The 18,325-nt window shown below is 40.0% G+C and overlaps 1 protein-coding gene across 5 annotated transcripts in view; it reads right to left on the minus strand.

The window, feature by feature from the left end:
• Positions 1-18,325, minus strand: part of afap1 (actin filament associated protein 1) — an 85,599-nt gene that overhangs the window by 41,294 nt on the left and 25,980 nt on the right. For 2 of the 5 annotated variants that reach the window (XM_058406191.1, XM_058406190.1), the window contains exon 1: positions 10,282-10,659. The exons of 1 other annotated variant lie outside the window; for it this stretch is intronic. In XM_058406191.1, coding sequence (XP_058262174.1) covers positions 10,282-10,315 — 34 coding nt within the window. In that variant the 5' untranslated portion in view covers positions 10,316-10,659. Of the gene's footprint in view, positions 1-10,281; positions 10,660-18,325 lie in introns of those variants that run through there. 2 more of the 5 variants (XM_058406194.1, XM_058406193.1) reach the window with 1 other exon arrangement.

The following is an 18,325-nucleotide window of genomic DNA, read 5'->3' on the forward strand; positions in this document are numbered from 1 at the left end:
CTTACATTATAGCAGCTACAAACATCCATTTTCTATACCTGCTTTATTCCTAATCAGGGTCACAGGAATCTGCTGGAGCACACATTGGGCGAAAGGCAGGGGTACACCCTGGACAGGTCACCAGTCTATCACAGGGCCACATATAGACAGACAACCACACACACTCACTCCTATGGGCAATTTAGAATTACCAATCAACCTAATGTACATGTTTTTGGACTGTGGGAGGAAACCGGAGTACCCGGAGTAAACCCACACAGGCACGGGGAGAACATGCAAACTCCACACAGAAAGGCCCCTACCTGTTCGAACCCGGGATATGAACCCAGGACCTTCTTGCTTGCTAACCACTAAGCCACCATGCCGCACGCAGCTATAAACACTCATTCCTCTTTTACCAGCCTCTCGTTTTATACATCAACTTGTCTGTATCGAAGATGTCAGAAAAGTTAGCTCTGGAACCGGAGACTCCTTCCATAAGTGTTACATAAAAACCACCTCATGTTTTTTCCCCCTAACCTGTAAGCGAGCGGTTACTATAGAAACAGTAACGTATCAGAATGAGCACATTTACATGATAAACCTATGAATTGTAGCTGTGCTACTGTCCAAGCTGCTGTACTTGAAAATGAAGCAAAAATCTTCTGACCAATCAGAATCCAGGATTCAGCATTTTTGAGCGAATGTTTTATTAATACTTTATTATGTGTGTCTAGAGCTCTCTCGGGTATCTGTGGTCTGGATGAGAGACAAAACAGCAGCTTTGTGGTTATTAAAGAAGAATTTCATCCTGTTTCATTTATTCTCACCTCCTTAATGCTTGATGATGAATTTTTAACTTACTGAAACTCCACCATGACTAAATCACAGACATTAAATAAAAGAATGATGCGAGCAGTGTCGAGGGTGATTCGGGTGGTAAATAAACGCTGAGCGGTGAAGTCACCGTTCTCGCTCAGAGACGCCAAGATAGCGGGAAGTTCTGAATCACTGAACCACAAGAACATTTTGTTCTGATTTTGTTTTTTAGTTAAGTATAGCTGAGATATACGATCACACACAACAAGAGCATTTGTCATCCGCTAAGCCCGAGGTCTGAAAAATTTAGCCACGAAAAGCAAATGCTCGCAGACAGAAAAGTGATGGAAGAAATGCAAGCAGCTGATTGGTTGCAGCAAAAAGCTTAGAAAACCTTTATGCAAATTTTATACAGCAGCGGCGACATGGTGACCAATCGGACAAAACAAACTATTACTTTATTTTTATGATAGAAAAATACCATATCATGGTTGTCTAAAGAAACAAATTGTTTTCAAAGAAGGTGCTGCGTTTCAAAAAAAAAAAATTATTTGTACTGATAATTAACATAAATAGAAACGAACAAACAAATAAAACTAAAAAGCAGAATTTTTTTATTATTTTAAAAATTATTTATTTATTTATAACATTTTAATAACCAATTATTTTTATTTAATTATTTTAATTATTATTATTTTTTTTTATTATTATTATTATTAAAAAAGATATTGAAATATTCACGCTACCTTATGAAAGCATACTATGACATCACAGTATTCCTATCAGCATCACAGTACTGATATTATCGCATCATATATAATTTTTTTTTATTTTATAACATTTTAATAAAACATTATTATAATTTACTGATTTAAATTATCATGATTATTTTAATAAAATAATTTTTTACAATTTTAACCCTACTTCCACTCATGTTGTCATTACTTAAAAAAAATATAATAAAAAAAATTCACTCTACCTTATGAAAGCATATTGTGACATCACAGTATTCGTCTCAGTATCACAGTGCTGATATTATCGCATCATATCTCCAGCCTTATCTTGCAGCTAGTTTTGTTTTTCTCTGTATTTCTAGATGAGAACTGTTTGGTTTTTGTGGGGTGGTGGAAGCTCAAGTGGTTAAGGCTCTGGGTCATTGACTGGAAGATCGGGGTTCAAGCCCCGGCACCGCAAAGCTGCCACTGCCAGGGGTCCTTCAGCAAGGCCCTTAACCCACCCTGCTCCAGGGGCGCTGTATCATGGCTGAGCCTGTGCTCTGACCCCAGGGAGGGAATATAGAAGGAAAGAATTTCACTGTGCAGTAATGTATATGTGACTAATAAAGACTACTTAACTTTTATTGCACGGTGGAGTGAGTGCATGCCATTGGTTATTGACATTTTTGAAACTCTAAAGCAGTCATTTTAGCCGAAAGGTTTGTGTTGCTGTCTGTATGGCTTCCGAATGCTTAAAATATTTGTTGGGCTGAAAGACGGGAATTACGAAAACATGTCAGCGGTGTAGCATTACGGATTTTGCGATAAGCCGCGAAAATAAAACGAGGTAGCACGTTTGCTAATACTTTGGGATTACTCAATGCACTTAATGTAATGTAATTCAAACTGACACAAAAACAACAACAACAGCAACAAGGAAACTCTGATTCTGACAGGATAAAGAGGTGAAATTCAAGATATATATAATATATTGCAATAACATAATATATATATATATATATAATTAAACAAGATTATAAGCATTATACAAGACGTTTGGTGTTCATGAAACTCATGTTCAAATCCTCTTCATGTAAACCTCGACTTCACAGTATATAAAGTAAACACACACAGAGAAACATCCAGAACATAAAGTAAAGAATACGACGAATAAAAAAGCAGCAAGTCAAGACCAAGCCATAAATGAAAGACTGATAAAACAAATTGTTCAGAAGAGTATAAACAGAGGATGGCTGTCTCTGTCTGTGTCTGCCGTAAAGCGTAAACAAACGCCTGAACAGCTGAAGGAAGATTAAGATCATGTTTCTGAAGGAAAGGAGGGTTAAAGGGGATGAAAGCTGGCTTTTGAATCAGATACCTTGCCTGTGGTGTGGATGATCACCTGGGTACAATGCAGGTCTGTTTCCTCTCCTCTGTTTTCAGGTCACACCAGTTTCACCACCAGGTTTTTCCGTAAAATTGCTTTTCACCTTGTCAGGTCCCGTCACACTGCATCGGCATAGAAGTGAGTCAAAATATCTACAACTCCAGTCTTTGTGCTTTATTTCCCCTTTAGAGCTCATTTCCTGTTTCCAGCCCTTGTGTGTTTTACCTTTTATGGAGTTATGTGGGCGTGGCTACATATACAGTATATGAGCTGTAATGGAAACACGGATTGCACTTTATGGCTCGTTTCATGTTTTCAGCCCTTGCATGCTTTACCTTTAATGGACTTTTGTGGACGTGGCTACATGCAAATGAGCTGTACTGGAAACACGCATTGCTTTTTTTTTTTTTTTTTTTTTTTTTTTTTACATCTGGTCAACATACACACGCGAGTGTGAAGAAAATCTCAAAAACAATTTTGTTCGGTTTGACTTTAGGCAAAACTTTGACATACTTCGAAACTTTACTATAAGAAATAACAGTTTTATATGTGCTTTTGGTAATATCTGTGGAAAAAGAACAGTTCAACTGATTAAGATTCCTGCAACTCTACACAAAGCTCCGCCCCCAAAATTTTACGGTAGTTCATCTAGAATTAGCATTAGCTTGGACATTCGATTGCGGATTATAGAGCGATTCTTTAAATAAGCAAGAAGCTTTTTCCGAAAAGGATGTGAAAGGGGCGTGTCTATAGAATGTACAATCCAAATACAAGCAAACATTCGGGGAGCAGGAAGCAGTTTTTCTTCCAGTTTGCCCAGTCTGATGGTCTGAGCGTACGGACTGGTATCAGACGTCCTGTCAGGATTTTATTCATTAGTATAATGTCTATTCACAGTTTTCTTGCACACGTGGTGAACTCGGTGTATAAACCACTTGCGGGTTTGAGCCGAAATTGAGAATCCAGGATGCTGAAAATAGGATCGCGTTGTCGGCACCGTGAGCCAGGAATTTTTTTATTTTTTTTCTGCCGGCGTTTAGCTTTGAGAATCAGCGCCGTGGTTTTGGATATTTGGCCTACTTTGCTGCCTGGCCACCACAGACGAACCGGGACATACCAGCGCACTGACACCATGTAGCCAGTCACCTCATCTCTAAATCCTAACACACACACACACACACACACAATTTCTTTATGAGCAGGTTCTTGAAAGTTCTTGGCTCGGGTACAGCACCGCAATTATCTATGAACTGTCGCTGGTGAAGTAGTTACACAGTGTGTGTGTGTGTGTGTGTGTGTGTGTGTGTGGGTGTGAAGTCTTCCTGGTGCCGGTGTCTCTCACTCTTTTTCCACTGCTGAAAACAGCAAAAATGAGCTCCATCTCCAAAAATGGTGACATCATGTGGAGTGGAGCTGAATGATTTAACATCATATTGATATTTTACAGTTTTTATCACAATCATTTTTACAGTTAGCATTAGTCAGCTAGCTAACAAGAGCTAGCCTGATAAGATTTCTGTAAGAATATTTAAGTCGTATTCACGCATTTTGAGAATTGTCACTTTTGCCACTAGCCAGCAAGTTAGCATTAAGTAATCAGACAAGATTTCTGACAGGATTTTAGCTAGTTAGCATAAACTCGCCTGACAGGATCCCTTACAGGATTTTAGATAGCTAGCATGAACTAACCTGACAGGATTTTAGCTAGCTAGCATGAAATAATTTGGGAGTATTTCTGACAGGAATTTAGCCAGCTAGCATGAACTAATCTGAGAGGATTTCTGACAGGAATTTAGCCAGCTAGCATGAACTAACCTGAGAGGATTTCTGACAGGATTTTAGCCAGCTAGCATGAACTAACCTGAGAGGATTTCTGACAGGATTTTAGCCAGCTAGCATGAACTAATCTGAGAGGATTTCTGACAGGATTTTAGCCAGCTAGCATGAACTAACCTGAGAGGATTTCTGACAGGATTTTAGCCAGCTAGTATGAACTAATCTGAGAGGATTTCTGACAGGATTTTAGCCAGCTAGCATGAACTAACCTGAGAGGATTTCTGACAGGATTTTAGCCAGCTAGCATGAACTAACCTGAGAGGATTTCTGACAGGATTTTAGCTAGCTAACATTGGGTAACCAGACAGGATGTCTGACAGGATTTTAGCTAGTTAGCCTAAACTCACCTGACAGATTTCCTTACAGGATTTTAGCTAGTTGTAGTAACCTGGCAGGATTTAAGAAAAATCTTCAGTTTTAATACTTGGCAGCTAGCTAACATGTGCTAACCTGACAGGATTTTTACATAATATTTATAAATGTTCATAATCTTCACAGTTAACACTAGGCAACTAGTTAGTATGAGCTAACCTGACATGATTTATCACACGATCTTTTAGTCATATACATAAAAATCATTCAGAATCATAAAAATAGAATAATCCTCACAGTTAATACTACTGACCGGATGGCTATTATGAGCTAACCTGACAGGAATTTTTTACAAACTAAATTATTATTAAAAACCTCACTGCTCAGGTTAGCATAATGGCTTGTTTTTTCCCCACATGACTCTGAGAGATTGTTTCAATAATCTGATCAGGAAGTTTAATCAACAAACTGCACACATCAGTAAATGTTCCTCCAGGTGTTCTCACAGAATATCCCCTGATGGATAGAAGTGAATGAAGGGACGTTTCGGAATCTGTAAAATGCCCATCTGAGCGAGTGTGTGACAGCTAAATGACACGGTAACGCTAAACGCTAAAGTGCAGAGTCAGGCTATAAATATCCAGCAGATGCTCCATTCCAGCGTTAATGATGGACTACAGTAAACCTCCAGATGTACAGAGACACCGAACACACCACTGATCATCAATGAGAGGGAAAATGTGTGTGTGTGTGTGTGAGTGTGTGCGTGTGTAGTGGATTACAAAGCACTAATGTGTAAACCGCACTTGAGGGAAGAGGGAATGAGGATGAGGGGGCCGTGGTTGGAGAAACCCTCATCTCGGGTGGTGGAGAGACTTCATGGTGCCTTGAAAAATGACTCCTCTCAGCCACAATGCTGTAGAGTGTTGTATAACGATGTATAATGTGGTATAGCACTTTATAATACTGCATAATGCTATGAAGTGCCATATAATGCTGTGAATAGTTCTGTATAGTTCTGTATAGTTCTGTATAGTTCTGTATAGTGCTATATAGTCCTATATAGTTCTGTATAGTTCTGTATAGTGCTGTATAGTTCTGTATAGTGCTATATAGTCCTATATAATTCTGTATAGTTCTGTATAGTGCTGTATAGTGCTATATAGTCCTATATAGTTCTGTATAGTTCTGTATAGTTCTGTATAGTGCTATATAGTCCTATATAATTCTGTATAGTTCTGTATAGTGCTGTATAGTGCTGTATAATTCTGTATAGTTCTGTATAGTTCTGTATAATTCTGTATAGTTCTGTATAGTCCTATATAGTTCTGTATAGTTCTGTATAGTGCTGTATAGTTCTGTATAGTCCTATATAGTCCTATATAGTTCTGTATAGTTCTGTATAGTGCTGTATAGTTCTGTATAGTTCTGTATAGTGCTGTATAGTGCTGTATAGTGCTGTATAATTCTGTATAGTTCTGTATAGTGCTATATAGTTCTGTATAGTTCTGTATAGTGCTGTATAGTGCTGTATAGTTCTGTATAGTGCTATATAGTGCTATATAGTTCTGTATAGTGCTATATAGTGCTATATAGTGCTGTATAGTTCTGTATAGTTCTGTATAGTGCTGTATAGTGCTGTATAATTCTGTATAGTTCTGTATAGTGCTATATAGTGCTATATAGTTCTGTATAGTGCTATATAGTTCTGTATAGTGCTGTATAGTGCTGTATAGTTCTGTATAGTGCTATATAGTGCTATATAGTTCTGTATAGTGCTATATAGTTCTGTATAGTGCTGTATAGTTCTGTATAGTTCTGTATAGTGCTATATAGTTCTGTATAGTTCTGTATAGTGCTGTATAGTTCTGTATAGTGCTATATAGTTCTGTATAGTGCTATATAGTTCTGTATAGTGCTATATAGTTCTGTATAGTGCTATATAGTTCTGTATAGTGCTGTATAGTTCTGTATAGTGCTGTATAGTTCTGTATAGTGCTATATAGTTCTGTATAGTGCTGTATAGTTCTGTATAGTGCTGTATAGTTCTGTATAGTGCTGTATAGTGCTGTATAGTTCTGTATAGTGCTGTATAGTGCTGTATAGTTCTGTATAGTGCTGTATAGTTCTGTATAGTGCTGTATAGTTCTGTATAGTGCTGTATAGTTCTGTATAGTGCTGTATAGTGCTGTATAGTTCTGTATAGTGCTGTATAGTTCTGTATAGTGCTGTATAGTGCTGTATAGTGCTGTATAGTGCTGTATAGTTCTGTATAGTGCTGTATAGTTCTGTATAGTGCTGTATAGTTCTGTATAGTTCTGTATAGTGCTATATAGTTCTGTATAGTTCTGTATAGTTCTGTATAGTGCTATATAGTTCTGTATAGTTCTGTATAGTGCTGTATAGTTCTGTATAGTTCTGTATAGTGCTATATAGTTCTGTATAGTTCTGTATAGTTCTGTATAGTGCTGTATAGTTCTGTATAGTTCTGTATAGTTCTGTATAGTTCTGTATAGTGCTATATAGTTCTGTATAGTGCTGTATAATGATGAACAGTGCTGTACAAAACTGTGATACACTTGTAAAATGTTTAGAGAAAACAAACAGAGAATTGACAGGCAGAGAGGAGAGACATTACCCAGAATCCCCCATGAGATCAGACTCAGTTGGCCTGATAAAGGCCTGTCTTATGTTAATAAGGGGGTGACAGAGATGAGCTGTCAGTGTGTGTGTGTTTGCATGTGGGAGGGTGTGTGTGTGTGTGTGTGAGGGTGTGTGTGTGTGTGTGTGTGTGTGTGAGGGAGAGATGAAAGATTGCGTACCTAAGCCAAACTGCTGACAGAGTAAATGAGAGAGGTGGATGAGGGAGAAAATCTGAAAAATGTCTGCATGTAAAAGCTTTTAAAAGGCTGTGACCGGGGAAAAACTGTCAAAAAGGGGAGCCCCCTTCACGAAACACTCACATCATACACACACACACACACACACACACACACACACTGACCGAGTGCCAAGTAACACAACGTTTGAACTGTAATAAATGCTAATAAACATATTAAATGCAGTCACAGGCTAGCCTGAGGTCAAAGCAGTGCAGAACCTCATGCACACATCCAAATCCATGCACAGCCACGTCCGTGTTCACCGTAGTTTAGCCGGAGAGCTTTGGACTTTGAGAAGTCTTTTATGCTGCCATAGCAACCATAGTAAAACAACTGGATAAACATCAGATTTTGGCTCACTTTCAAGGTTTAAACAGTGTGAAAATGGCTAACAGCTATTGTCACGAAGCTGAGAAATGAATTCCTTCAAAGACCTTGAAGCGTTCAGTTTTTCAGAACTCATGATGGATGTTAGCTAATTGCAGGCTGTCCATCATACTGCAGGGAGAGGTGGGGTCGGGGGTGGGGGGTTAGAGTGTCCGTAAACAGGAAGTAGTAAAATGTCAGAAATGATGTTTGACATGTCAGAAATGTCAGACATGCTTTGATTGAGATGTGCGTGATGCAGATTTTGTTGTGATTTGATCTGACAAGAAATTCAAACTGATCCTGAAACATCTCCACTGATCAACTCCTGTGGACATTTAGGGCATCCTGCTATGTCGAGGAAACGTCCACGAGGTGAATTAGAAGTCTGTTAGGAAGGAAACACTAGCCAGTCCTAGCACAGGAAGTGGGAACAGTTCGAGTAGAATACAGTACAGCTCTGTTAACAAAAAGAGCAGCTTCACAAAGCAGCTTCAGATTTCTGATGAACAGATCAGGTGTGACATGAGGAAGAAACCTTGACTCAGAAATAGATAACAGGCGAGAGCAGGATTATTAACGTGAGTGTGTTTCAGGACGTTCAGTATGAGTAGATGTGTAGAGTGTTTATGATTACAGCGGCAGGTCTCTGGTACAGATTTACAGCATCCGCAGTGAGATACACTGAAACACTGGAGCAACATGAGGCTTGGGGGTAAATCCGGGTGTTTTTAGGTAGTGTGGATCAATAAGGCTACACAGCTGGAACTTGTGACAGGAGCAGGTGCAGATATTTGTGGCACAAGAAGGGGAAATTTGTCAGAATTGTGAGCAATATCAACAGACTGAAAGCGATACTCACTGCTTCCTTAATCTCTAGTGTATTGCTTCATTAAAAACAGTACCCTCAGCCCATGATGTGTCACTGGGCTTCATCAGAAATTCTAATCTCTTCATTATGGGTCATCTTCTGAAGTCTTGAATCTGATTGGCCAGAGGTAGGAGCAATACCTGGGAGTTTGTTATCTCTTCTAAAACTTGTTCTGGAATATATATTTACATCCAGAAAGCTAGGACATTCTGGTCATTTTTTTGTAATATTTTGCGAGAGAACAGCTCTTTAAAGCCGCTGTAACTTGAGATGCGCAGACGTTCCACAACATGAAACGTACCTCTAAATGGATAAAACGTACACTGTACCATTGCTTGGTAAATAAGAGAAATATTAGCAAATGTCAGAGGTATAAGAGGAATAAAACGCTTGGGGAAAATAATGTCTGCTTTATCACAGTTGACTCTTTTCCAACTCACAGCACAACGTGGCGTGTTTTATTCCTAAATTCCTTACTGATAAAAACTCAGTATTGTGATATGAAGATAAACACTCGTGCGATGCTTTTGGAAAACTGGACTTGAAAACATGGACAACTGATCCACCAATAATCATCATCCTCCTCCATCATTTACTGGTTAAAAGTCCAAATCTTTACAAGAGAACATCAGAAAAGGGCATTGGAATTAGAACTCTCAGTATTAGCACAATGTAGAGTGAGGAAACAGCTTGGGGTTTTTGTTTTTTGCAAGAACATGAAGCGTTCTTCCTTCCCAAAGGCAGTCTGTCAGATGACATCCTCGATAAAGAAACCTAATCTAGTTATCTAGTTAAATCTTTATTTCATGCTCTCATTACAAATGGACTAAAATTAGTTTGTAGCTGCTTCTAAAACCTTCATAAACCTTGTTACTCTAAAGCTTCTCCCCAGTGCTTCGTCTTCTCTGTTCTTCTTCTACAGGTTTCTCCGGCGTAACATAACACTCTACAGAGCGTGGAACCAAAATTGGAACCACATGCTGCTGGAGTCTGAACCTCTGCTCGCCATGCTACGGGCTAACTCGTCATAATACAGTCTTTCTTCATTTTTCCATACATTGATCCACAATCCATTTTAACTTCCTAGAAAGGTTTTGCCTAAAAAGCACTCACCCCTAGAGGCGAACAGAATAGGGTCACTCCGCATGGTGAAGGTGATCGCATCTACCCAAGCGTCCAGACGCCTGCTTTCATCCAGTCCAGCCCAGAGAGACCGGCTAGGCTTCTGCTCTTCGACGAAGAAAACGTTCTTCTCTCTTCTCTCCTCCTCTTTTCTTTTCTTCCCTCCTTCTACCACGTCCTGCCCTGAAACTGTACGATCTCCTTCTTTGTTTCCTTCAAGTGCCTCAAGTCTTTGTCAGTTCCCAGGAGCTGTGAACAAACCTATCCTTCTTTTCTCTCTCTCTCTCTCTCTCTCTCTCTCTCTCTCTTTGTTTGTTTCTGAGCAGAATTGCAGCACACTTTCTGTGCCTTCTCTATTGTGCAGACACTGCTGGATGAAAAGCAACACCTCTTTCTCTCTCTCTCTCTCTCTCTCTCTTTCGCTCTTTTTCCTCCCCTCCCCTTTTTCTCCACCCTCGAGCCTCTCGAGTTCTCCACCTCCTTGTGTGTGTGTGTGTGTGTGTGTGTGTGCATGACTGCCTACAGCATCTGTAGTGTAGCGGCACATTTTATTTCAAAGCAGCGTTTATTTAAAATAACCTCAAACCTCACACATGTTCGGCTCGGTGCAGAGAGAAGGAGAAAAAGCTCCTGGTGCTAATTACAGCACTGAAGCAAATTCCCTACCAAGAGAACAAAGCCTCAGCCATGACAGATGTGGTCTGAAAAACAAATACCTCTGTGTAAACTGGGATCCTGGGGGCTTGTAGTGACCAGAACCTGTCATTTATACCTCAGTGTGATTTAGAGTGCAGAGGTTCATTCATGAATCTATAATAATATACAACGGCCCTTTCCTTAACAAATAAACGCCATTATAATACTGATATTGGGATTGATTAGTTAATTAATTAATTGGATTAATGGATGGATGGATGAATAGATGGACGTCCTGTATCTATCAGACAGACCTCAGCTCCTCAGGTGCAGTGTGAGGCCCAGTAAAGTGTCTCTGCATGTGCATGAGGCGTGTCTGTGGTTCCTCGCTAATGCTCTGGCTCCTCTGTCTCTCCACAGGAGATCTGTCTCCACTCCATCCGTCACCCAGCGAGACGCGGGAGAGCATTGAACTGCTCAGTTATTAAAATGAAGCGTTTCACCACCGACTGGTTTCACAACCTGTCATTAGACTTACGGAACTAAAAAACCTGTCCGTCCTCCAAGAACCGAATATTTCTCATTCTTATCGACCCCCCTGCCTCGGGGGGTATCAGTGACGTGCCGGGTTCGGGGGTTACACTAATGTACCAGGTGAATTTATGCTCCTCACAGATGACCAGAAGTTACTATTTTATCCCTAATGAGAAGCCTGAGGTGACGGTGTTGAGGAAAAACTCGCTGAGATGATCTGAGGAAGAAACCTTGAAGGGAACCTCAGAAGGGAACCTCATCCTCATCTGGGTGACACTGGACAGGAAATATTGTAACTGTAAATAATCTCCTTTCTACAACAGCAACCAAGAGCTCTTGAGAATCTTCCAGTTTTAAAAAGCTGACCACAGGAGTAGAACCAAAATCAAATAAATGATCTAATCTCCAAAGGGTGGAAAGTGAGAGAAGGTGCTCTGGAAGATGAGTCACATGTTCATTGGTTGTTCTTGTTGCTTTCTAGGGCGTCTCCCAAATCCTTCTATCCTAATTGTGTTCTTTTGAGAAGAACGAACAGCGTTAATGGCGGTTTTGAGGTTTAAGCAACAACAGCTGTAGAAAACAAACTCCAGCTCTAACTCTATGGTGGAACCTTAACGAGTTCTTGTTAGCTGAGAAAATGGCACCTTCAGGAAACACAGATTATATGTGTCTTCACCTAAAATGCTCTGGATTAGTGGCATACTGAACAGCACACATGCACACATGGCCTCCATAGATGAGTCCTTCGAGGGAAAATCATCAGTGAGAATCTTTTGTACACACCAGACATTGTGGTCTTTGAAGGTGCTTTCACACTTGAGGTATTTTCCAGGCTCCATGGTTGTCTGAGGGAAGAGGTTGGTTGCAAGAGAACATTGTGTTTTAAAGCCCGGAGAACCGATCCATTGCCTCTGGAGAACGCAGGTTCACATCTCCTTTCCTGATTTGTCGAACTAGTCACATCACTTCCTGTTTTCACTTTGATAGAAAATGGGCTGTTATGGTCACTGAAGGAAATGTAATCAGGACTGCAAGGTTCACTGGTAGTACACCTGATTGTTGATAAGGAAGGATAAGAACAGTAATGCAGATGTTTATCAGGATGAAGGGTTCTGATGTCACCTTAATTGTCTAATGCCCGGTCTAATGACCTGATGCCTTTAATCAGGTGGGCTTCATAAGCATTATGTCTCTTATTATCAGATGAGTGTGACATGTTGAACACACAGAGTGATAATAGTTCTGGATGAAGTTACACACAACACTAGCATTGTTTCCCATCAGCTGATTTAAAGGAAACAGAGATGCAGAAGCAGGTCATGTTGTTGTTTGAACCCAAATTCTCAGTCGCTATAACTCTTTCATAAGAAGGTTTATGTGTCGTAAACGTCCAGCGCTAAATAAGCACTCGGCACAAAGAAAAACAAACGACCGACAAGTGACCGTTTGAGAAAAGAGGAATGGAGAAAGACTTGTGTTGACTCTCCATCTCTTTCCCTGGTATTCAAGGCACGCCTTTCAAAACACTGAATAACTCACAAACCCTTTCTACTGCACGCCAGCACTCACGCCACCTGCACGGCATTCTGGGAGCGTGTGTGTGTGTGTGTGTGAGTTGGAGAGGGGGGTGAATCAGGGGGGTCCACTTTAAACAAACTCCACACTAATAAAGCAGGGCGTTGCTCATGTTCCACTCTTTCCCTTATTCCCTTAAAGGCTGCTCGAGGATTCTTGTTATTGTTCATAACACAGGTCTTGTTATTGTTCACATTATTAGAAAAACACAGCTGTTAGAGCGATACTGAAAAATCTACCTGAACAAAAAGAAAAAGAATGAAAGTCACAGCTGTTCGAGAACAGAATCGTTCTTAAACTCCTAAATCGTCACAATGTCTTTTATCGTTAAAAAGGTCAAATAAAGAAACAAATGATCATTTTGTTCATTTTTAAAATGCTTGTAGACTCCCAAGATGCATATTTATCCCTGGATGCATGTCATTGGAGTTAGTTGAGGTTGTTTTCAGGGAAATAGAAGCTGTAAGTCACCTCCACACCACTTGGTGGCACTGTCATCTGCTTACCTTAGTTGGTTCTAGAGTTGTATTATATTGTAGAGCTTGTTGATCCTATAGTGTTGGTCTATGTTTAATACTTCTCCCAGAAGGTGTGAATTGTGGGCGGGGCTTACTAGTAGTATAACTATATTGAAGGTTCTCCACTACAGACACTTGAAGGTAGCTCTGCCACCACTGGGCCCTTGAGCAAGGCTCTTAACTCTCCATTGATCAGTTGCATGAGAATGATAAGGGTCTGCCAAATGCCAGAAATGTTACACCAGTCCAAGATGGCTGACGATGATGCTGATGATCCAATTTGGAACAAGATGGCTGTTCTGATGGCTGATGCTGTATCCCAATTCAGAACAAGATGGCTGACGATGATGCTATGTCCCAATTCGGAACAAGATGGCTGATGGCTCCATGGAGTGGAAGACAGTATGAGTGACAGTAAGTAAGTTCATTGGATAAGCTTCAAGACTGGACAAGGGTCTGCCAAATGGCAGAAATTGAATGTGATGACACGAGTCCAAGATGGCTGATGCAATTTCTTGTCCCAATTCCTGACGCAATTCCTTCAGAACATGATGGCTGATGACTCATGGCACAGTAGGAAAGTTCATTTAGACAAGATGGCTGACAGTAAGAAAGGTCACCCAGAAGAGAATAACTTCCCCTTAGAGTCTGGTTCTTCTAAAGGTTCCTTATTTATGTCCCTTTGGCATGTTTATTAGGGATCTGAACCGAAATTGAATGGAAGCATGCAGATCTGATCTCTTTAAACACTTTCATACCATCTGTAGCGCTAACGTGTCCTGATACGTCAACATGCTACTTACTCTGTTTTTTAACGCAATTATATTCCACATTCCTCTCCTATTCCCTCGTGTGCTTGGTGTACAGCTGCGACTCCCTAAAATTTCTCCACCTCCTCCCTGTGGACACGCCTTTAACCACACTACAGCAACCTCCGTGTCTTATGCATCTATTTATAACTAATCTATTTATACGTAAACATGTCCAGTTGCAAATAATAATAATAATAATAATAATAATAATAATAATTTTTTATTCATAGCCAATTCTAATCTTTTCCATTAGTTCCAATATGTTTCTCTGATATCCAATCAGCTGATCAGTGTGTATTGGATCCCCACCAGCTCTAAAAAAATGTAATAAAATAAAAACAATAATAATAAAATAAAAATGCAAATAAAAATACAAAAAATAATAAATACATAAATAATAATAATAATTTCATAACAAAAAATTCCTAAAATTCCTCCAAGAATTCCATCATTCGTTTTCCCCCTTCAACCCTCACCACTAGCTTGTGTATTTTTTTAAAATGTTTGATTAATTTCCGCATTAAACCATGATGCGCATGTCCTTTTTTCCTTCAGAAGCACGGCGCGTCCTCTTCGTTGATTTATTGCTGAACTTGCGAGATAGCAGTTAAAACATCTGCCTCTGGAGCTCATCATCTGGATTTAAATGCTGACTTGGAGCTGACATGTTTGGGCGCTTCTCTTCGTGCCGTGAGGAGTCACAGAGTCAGTCAGATGTCAGAGAAATACAATAGGAGGTTTGTTATGAGTTCTGCTTCTGCACTGAAACTCAAACGTGTTGCATAGCATGCAAGCGACAATATTTTCTTCTCCTCACTAGTAAAATGAACACAGAGATAATGCAGGAAATGATTTTCCCCTGCACTCCGCCCCCTTTTCTTACTCTGTTTTCAGTAGGCTCACAGCACAGCCAAATCAGTCACATGGTGGAATTCTATTAAAAAAATCTAACAAGAAACGCAGCAAATTTTCCAAGATGAAGTACTGGTGAATTAGCGACACTGGTATTTGGACATAACGAATCATTTAGATTTTTTCGATTGCACTCGTGAACATCCTAAACTGCATAAATCATTACTAGGCAAATTTGACTCGTGTATAGTGTTACAACTTGGCTTTCAAGCAGCCGAATCTTTTAGTAGCTAGCGCTACTAAAAGTGACTGCATGCTAATACAGGAGCTTAGAGCTCAAAGAACAGGGACGGCGACTACACTTGTGAACATTAGCAAATATTTTTGCGTGTTAAACAGTTAAATGTGATATTGTGACAATGCTAACTCTGATCAGCTGTAGTTTCTAGGGGTGGAGCTTTATGTAGATGGGTGGGGCTCTCAAAAAAATCTATTCAATTCTGTGTTTTTCAAAATGTTAACATTTCTTACCTTCTGCACTTTTTAATAACAAAGGAGAATAAAAAGTAGTGCTCACTCTAAAGACTGGTGATAACTGCAATGTTAATGTATTTGATCTTATTATTTTATTACTAGCACCAGATAATCAGGGGTCTTTATCACTAAATCAGCCTTTAAACACACTGACCGAAGCGAATAACCGTAAATAATCTCAGCCTGATGACGTTAGTCGAGTCGCCTCAGTGCCATGGTCAGGTGAAGGATCTGAGGTGAGGATGCAGAATTTGACCCCGGGACAAACATAAGTACAGAGCAGAGAGCTGGCTCTTATCCAGAACACTCAAGCCCTCAGGAAGGAATGAAGGAAGGAAGGAAGAAAGGAGGGAGGGAAGAGAGAAAGCGAAGAGAATGAAAGGCTCTGAGGCACACTTCTCTCCTGTAACACACTGACTGCTGTGTGACTGGGGCAGGGCTGGAGATTGTTTTCTTCTCAAACACACACACACACACACACAGTATCAGCGACGAATGAATGATGAAGAACAGCTCAGCATTCCAACAAGACTTACGTGCTTAAGACTCACCGAATCCTCTCTCTCTCTCTCTCTGTACAACTTCATCTCACATACACGACATGAGCAGTTTGGATAATTTATCAATGAAGAGTGTACATTAAAAACATGTGCATGCAGTGTGAGTCACACACACACACACACACACACACACGGTTGTACTGGCAGACAGAATGGAAACTGGAATGAATGGTTTTAAGTACTGCTTCCTCTCACGCTGTTTTACACATGTCTTCAAGCACCTCCTCTTTTTTTTTTTTTACCTCTTTTCCCTTTCAACGTCAATCCATCCATCTCCTTCTCTCTTTCCTCTCTCTCTCTCTCTCTCTCTCTCCTTTATTATGGCTGACAAACTGCTTTAAAAATGCATGCGCATTCATTAAAAGTCAGTGTGTGAATGCATTAGAAGTCTGCACTGAACTGGGAGGAGGGGCCACATCACAAACTATTACATCATAATATTTTTACCTTATTAAAGTTACATGCTGGGAAACTGGTACAGCTCTGTGACTGTTACAAATCACTGACACTGGAGACTGCTTTCATAAACAAACATCTCCTAACGAAACAATTCACCACATCAACAATTACACATTTCTGTAGAACGCTTGACATGCTTGATTCACTTCCTGCAGTGGAGTTGATTCAGAGTCAAATCACTTTCACACTAAAACCCAAGACATGTTTGATTCACTTCCTGCAGTACAGTCGATTCAGAGTCAAATCACTTTTTTAACTAGAACACGACATGTTTGATTCACTTCCTGCAGTGGAATTGATTCAGAGTCAAATTACTTTTTCACCAAAACACGACATGTTTGATTCACTTCCTGAAACGAAGTCGATTCAGAATCAAATCACTTTTTTAAGTGGAACAAATGATATGATGATATTTTTTTTAAGTAGAACATGATATGTTTGATTCACTCCCTACAGTGGAGTCGTTTCAGAGTCAAATCACTTTTTCACTAGAACACATGGTATATTTGATTCAGTTCCTGTAGTGTTCACATGGAAGAGGACTGACATCACCTCTCACTCAGCAAGCATCACTGAATGACAAAGAAGCACAGCGAGGCAGAGAAACACACCAGGGTTCTGCTTGACTGGACTAAAAGCACTGAGGAGTGTAGAAAACATACAAGCTTTAAAAATGATCATGCGATTACAAAAACCTGCATGTCTTTTTTTAAATATTGTTCCACACCCATCTGGTCATGTCTGATTGGCTAGAGCAGTCAGACGGACAGCGCTGAGGACAGCCAGCAGGTTAACCATTCACACACACACACACCAGCACCATCTGGCTAGCCAGCAGCCATGGCCCTGTGTGCTGTGTTATGGCTCCAGTCAGCTGGGAGCCCCAGAAGGGGCAGACGGAGAGGGTGAGGGGGTTAGTAGTGGGGATTAGTGCACAATTAAAGAGGCAATCTGCTCCATGCAACATTCATAAGCTCAGAGTCACGAAGCCTAAATCACTCACTCATCATTTTTCCAAAACAAAACCCTCAAACACAGATCCTACAGCAGGATGTTTCATTTCCTGTTCATGTAGAATTCATACAGAGTACTTCCACACCGCTTTAGAGGTAAAAAAAAAGTCTAATACAGAGTTCATGAGCAAGTAATATATTTCCTTCTTAATCCTAAAATTCTTTTAAAGGAATTCAAAAGAAATAAAACCAAGTAAAGAATATCTGTGCACATGTTGAAGAAGTGTTGCTGTGTCATAAAATATAAGAACCAATCGTGTTACAGTATGCAAATGAGTGTAGGAAAAAGAGGCGTTTCCAATTTTCTTGTTCATGCAATCTGGATTTCTTGTTACATCTTCATAACATATTAAGGACAATGCATGACACTTTATAGTATATTGCAAAAGTTTTGGGACGTCTGCCTTTACATGCACATGAATGTAATATGGACTTGTAACCCCGCCCTTTGCAGCTATAACAGCTTCCACTCTTCCGGGAAGGCTTTCCACAAGGTTTAGGAGTGTGTTTATGGGGTATTTGTGAGGCCAGGAACTGATGTT

The sequence above is a fragment of the Hemibagrus wyckioides genome, linkage group LG13 (assembly GCF_019097595.1).
Source record: "Hemibagrus wyckioides isolate EC202008001 linkage group LG13, SWU_Hwy_1.0, whole genome shotgun sequence".
NCBI classification, from domain to species: Eukaryota; Metazoa; Chordata; class Actinopteri; order Siluriformes; family Bagridae; genus Hemibagrus; species Hemibagrus wyckioides.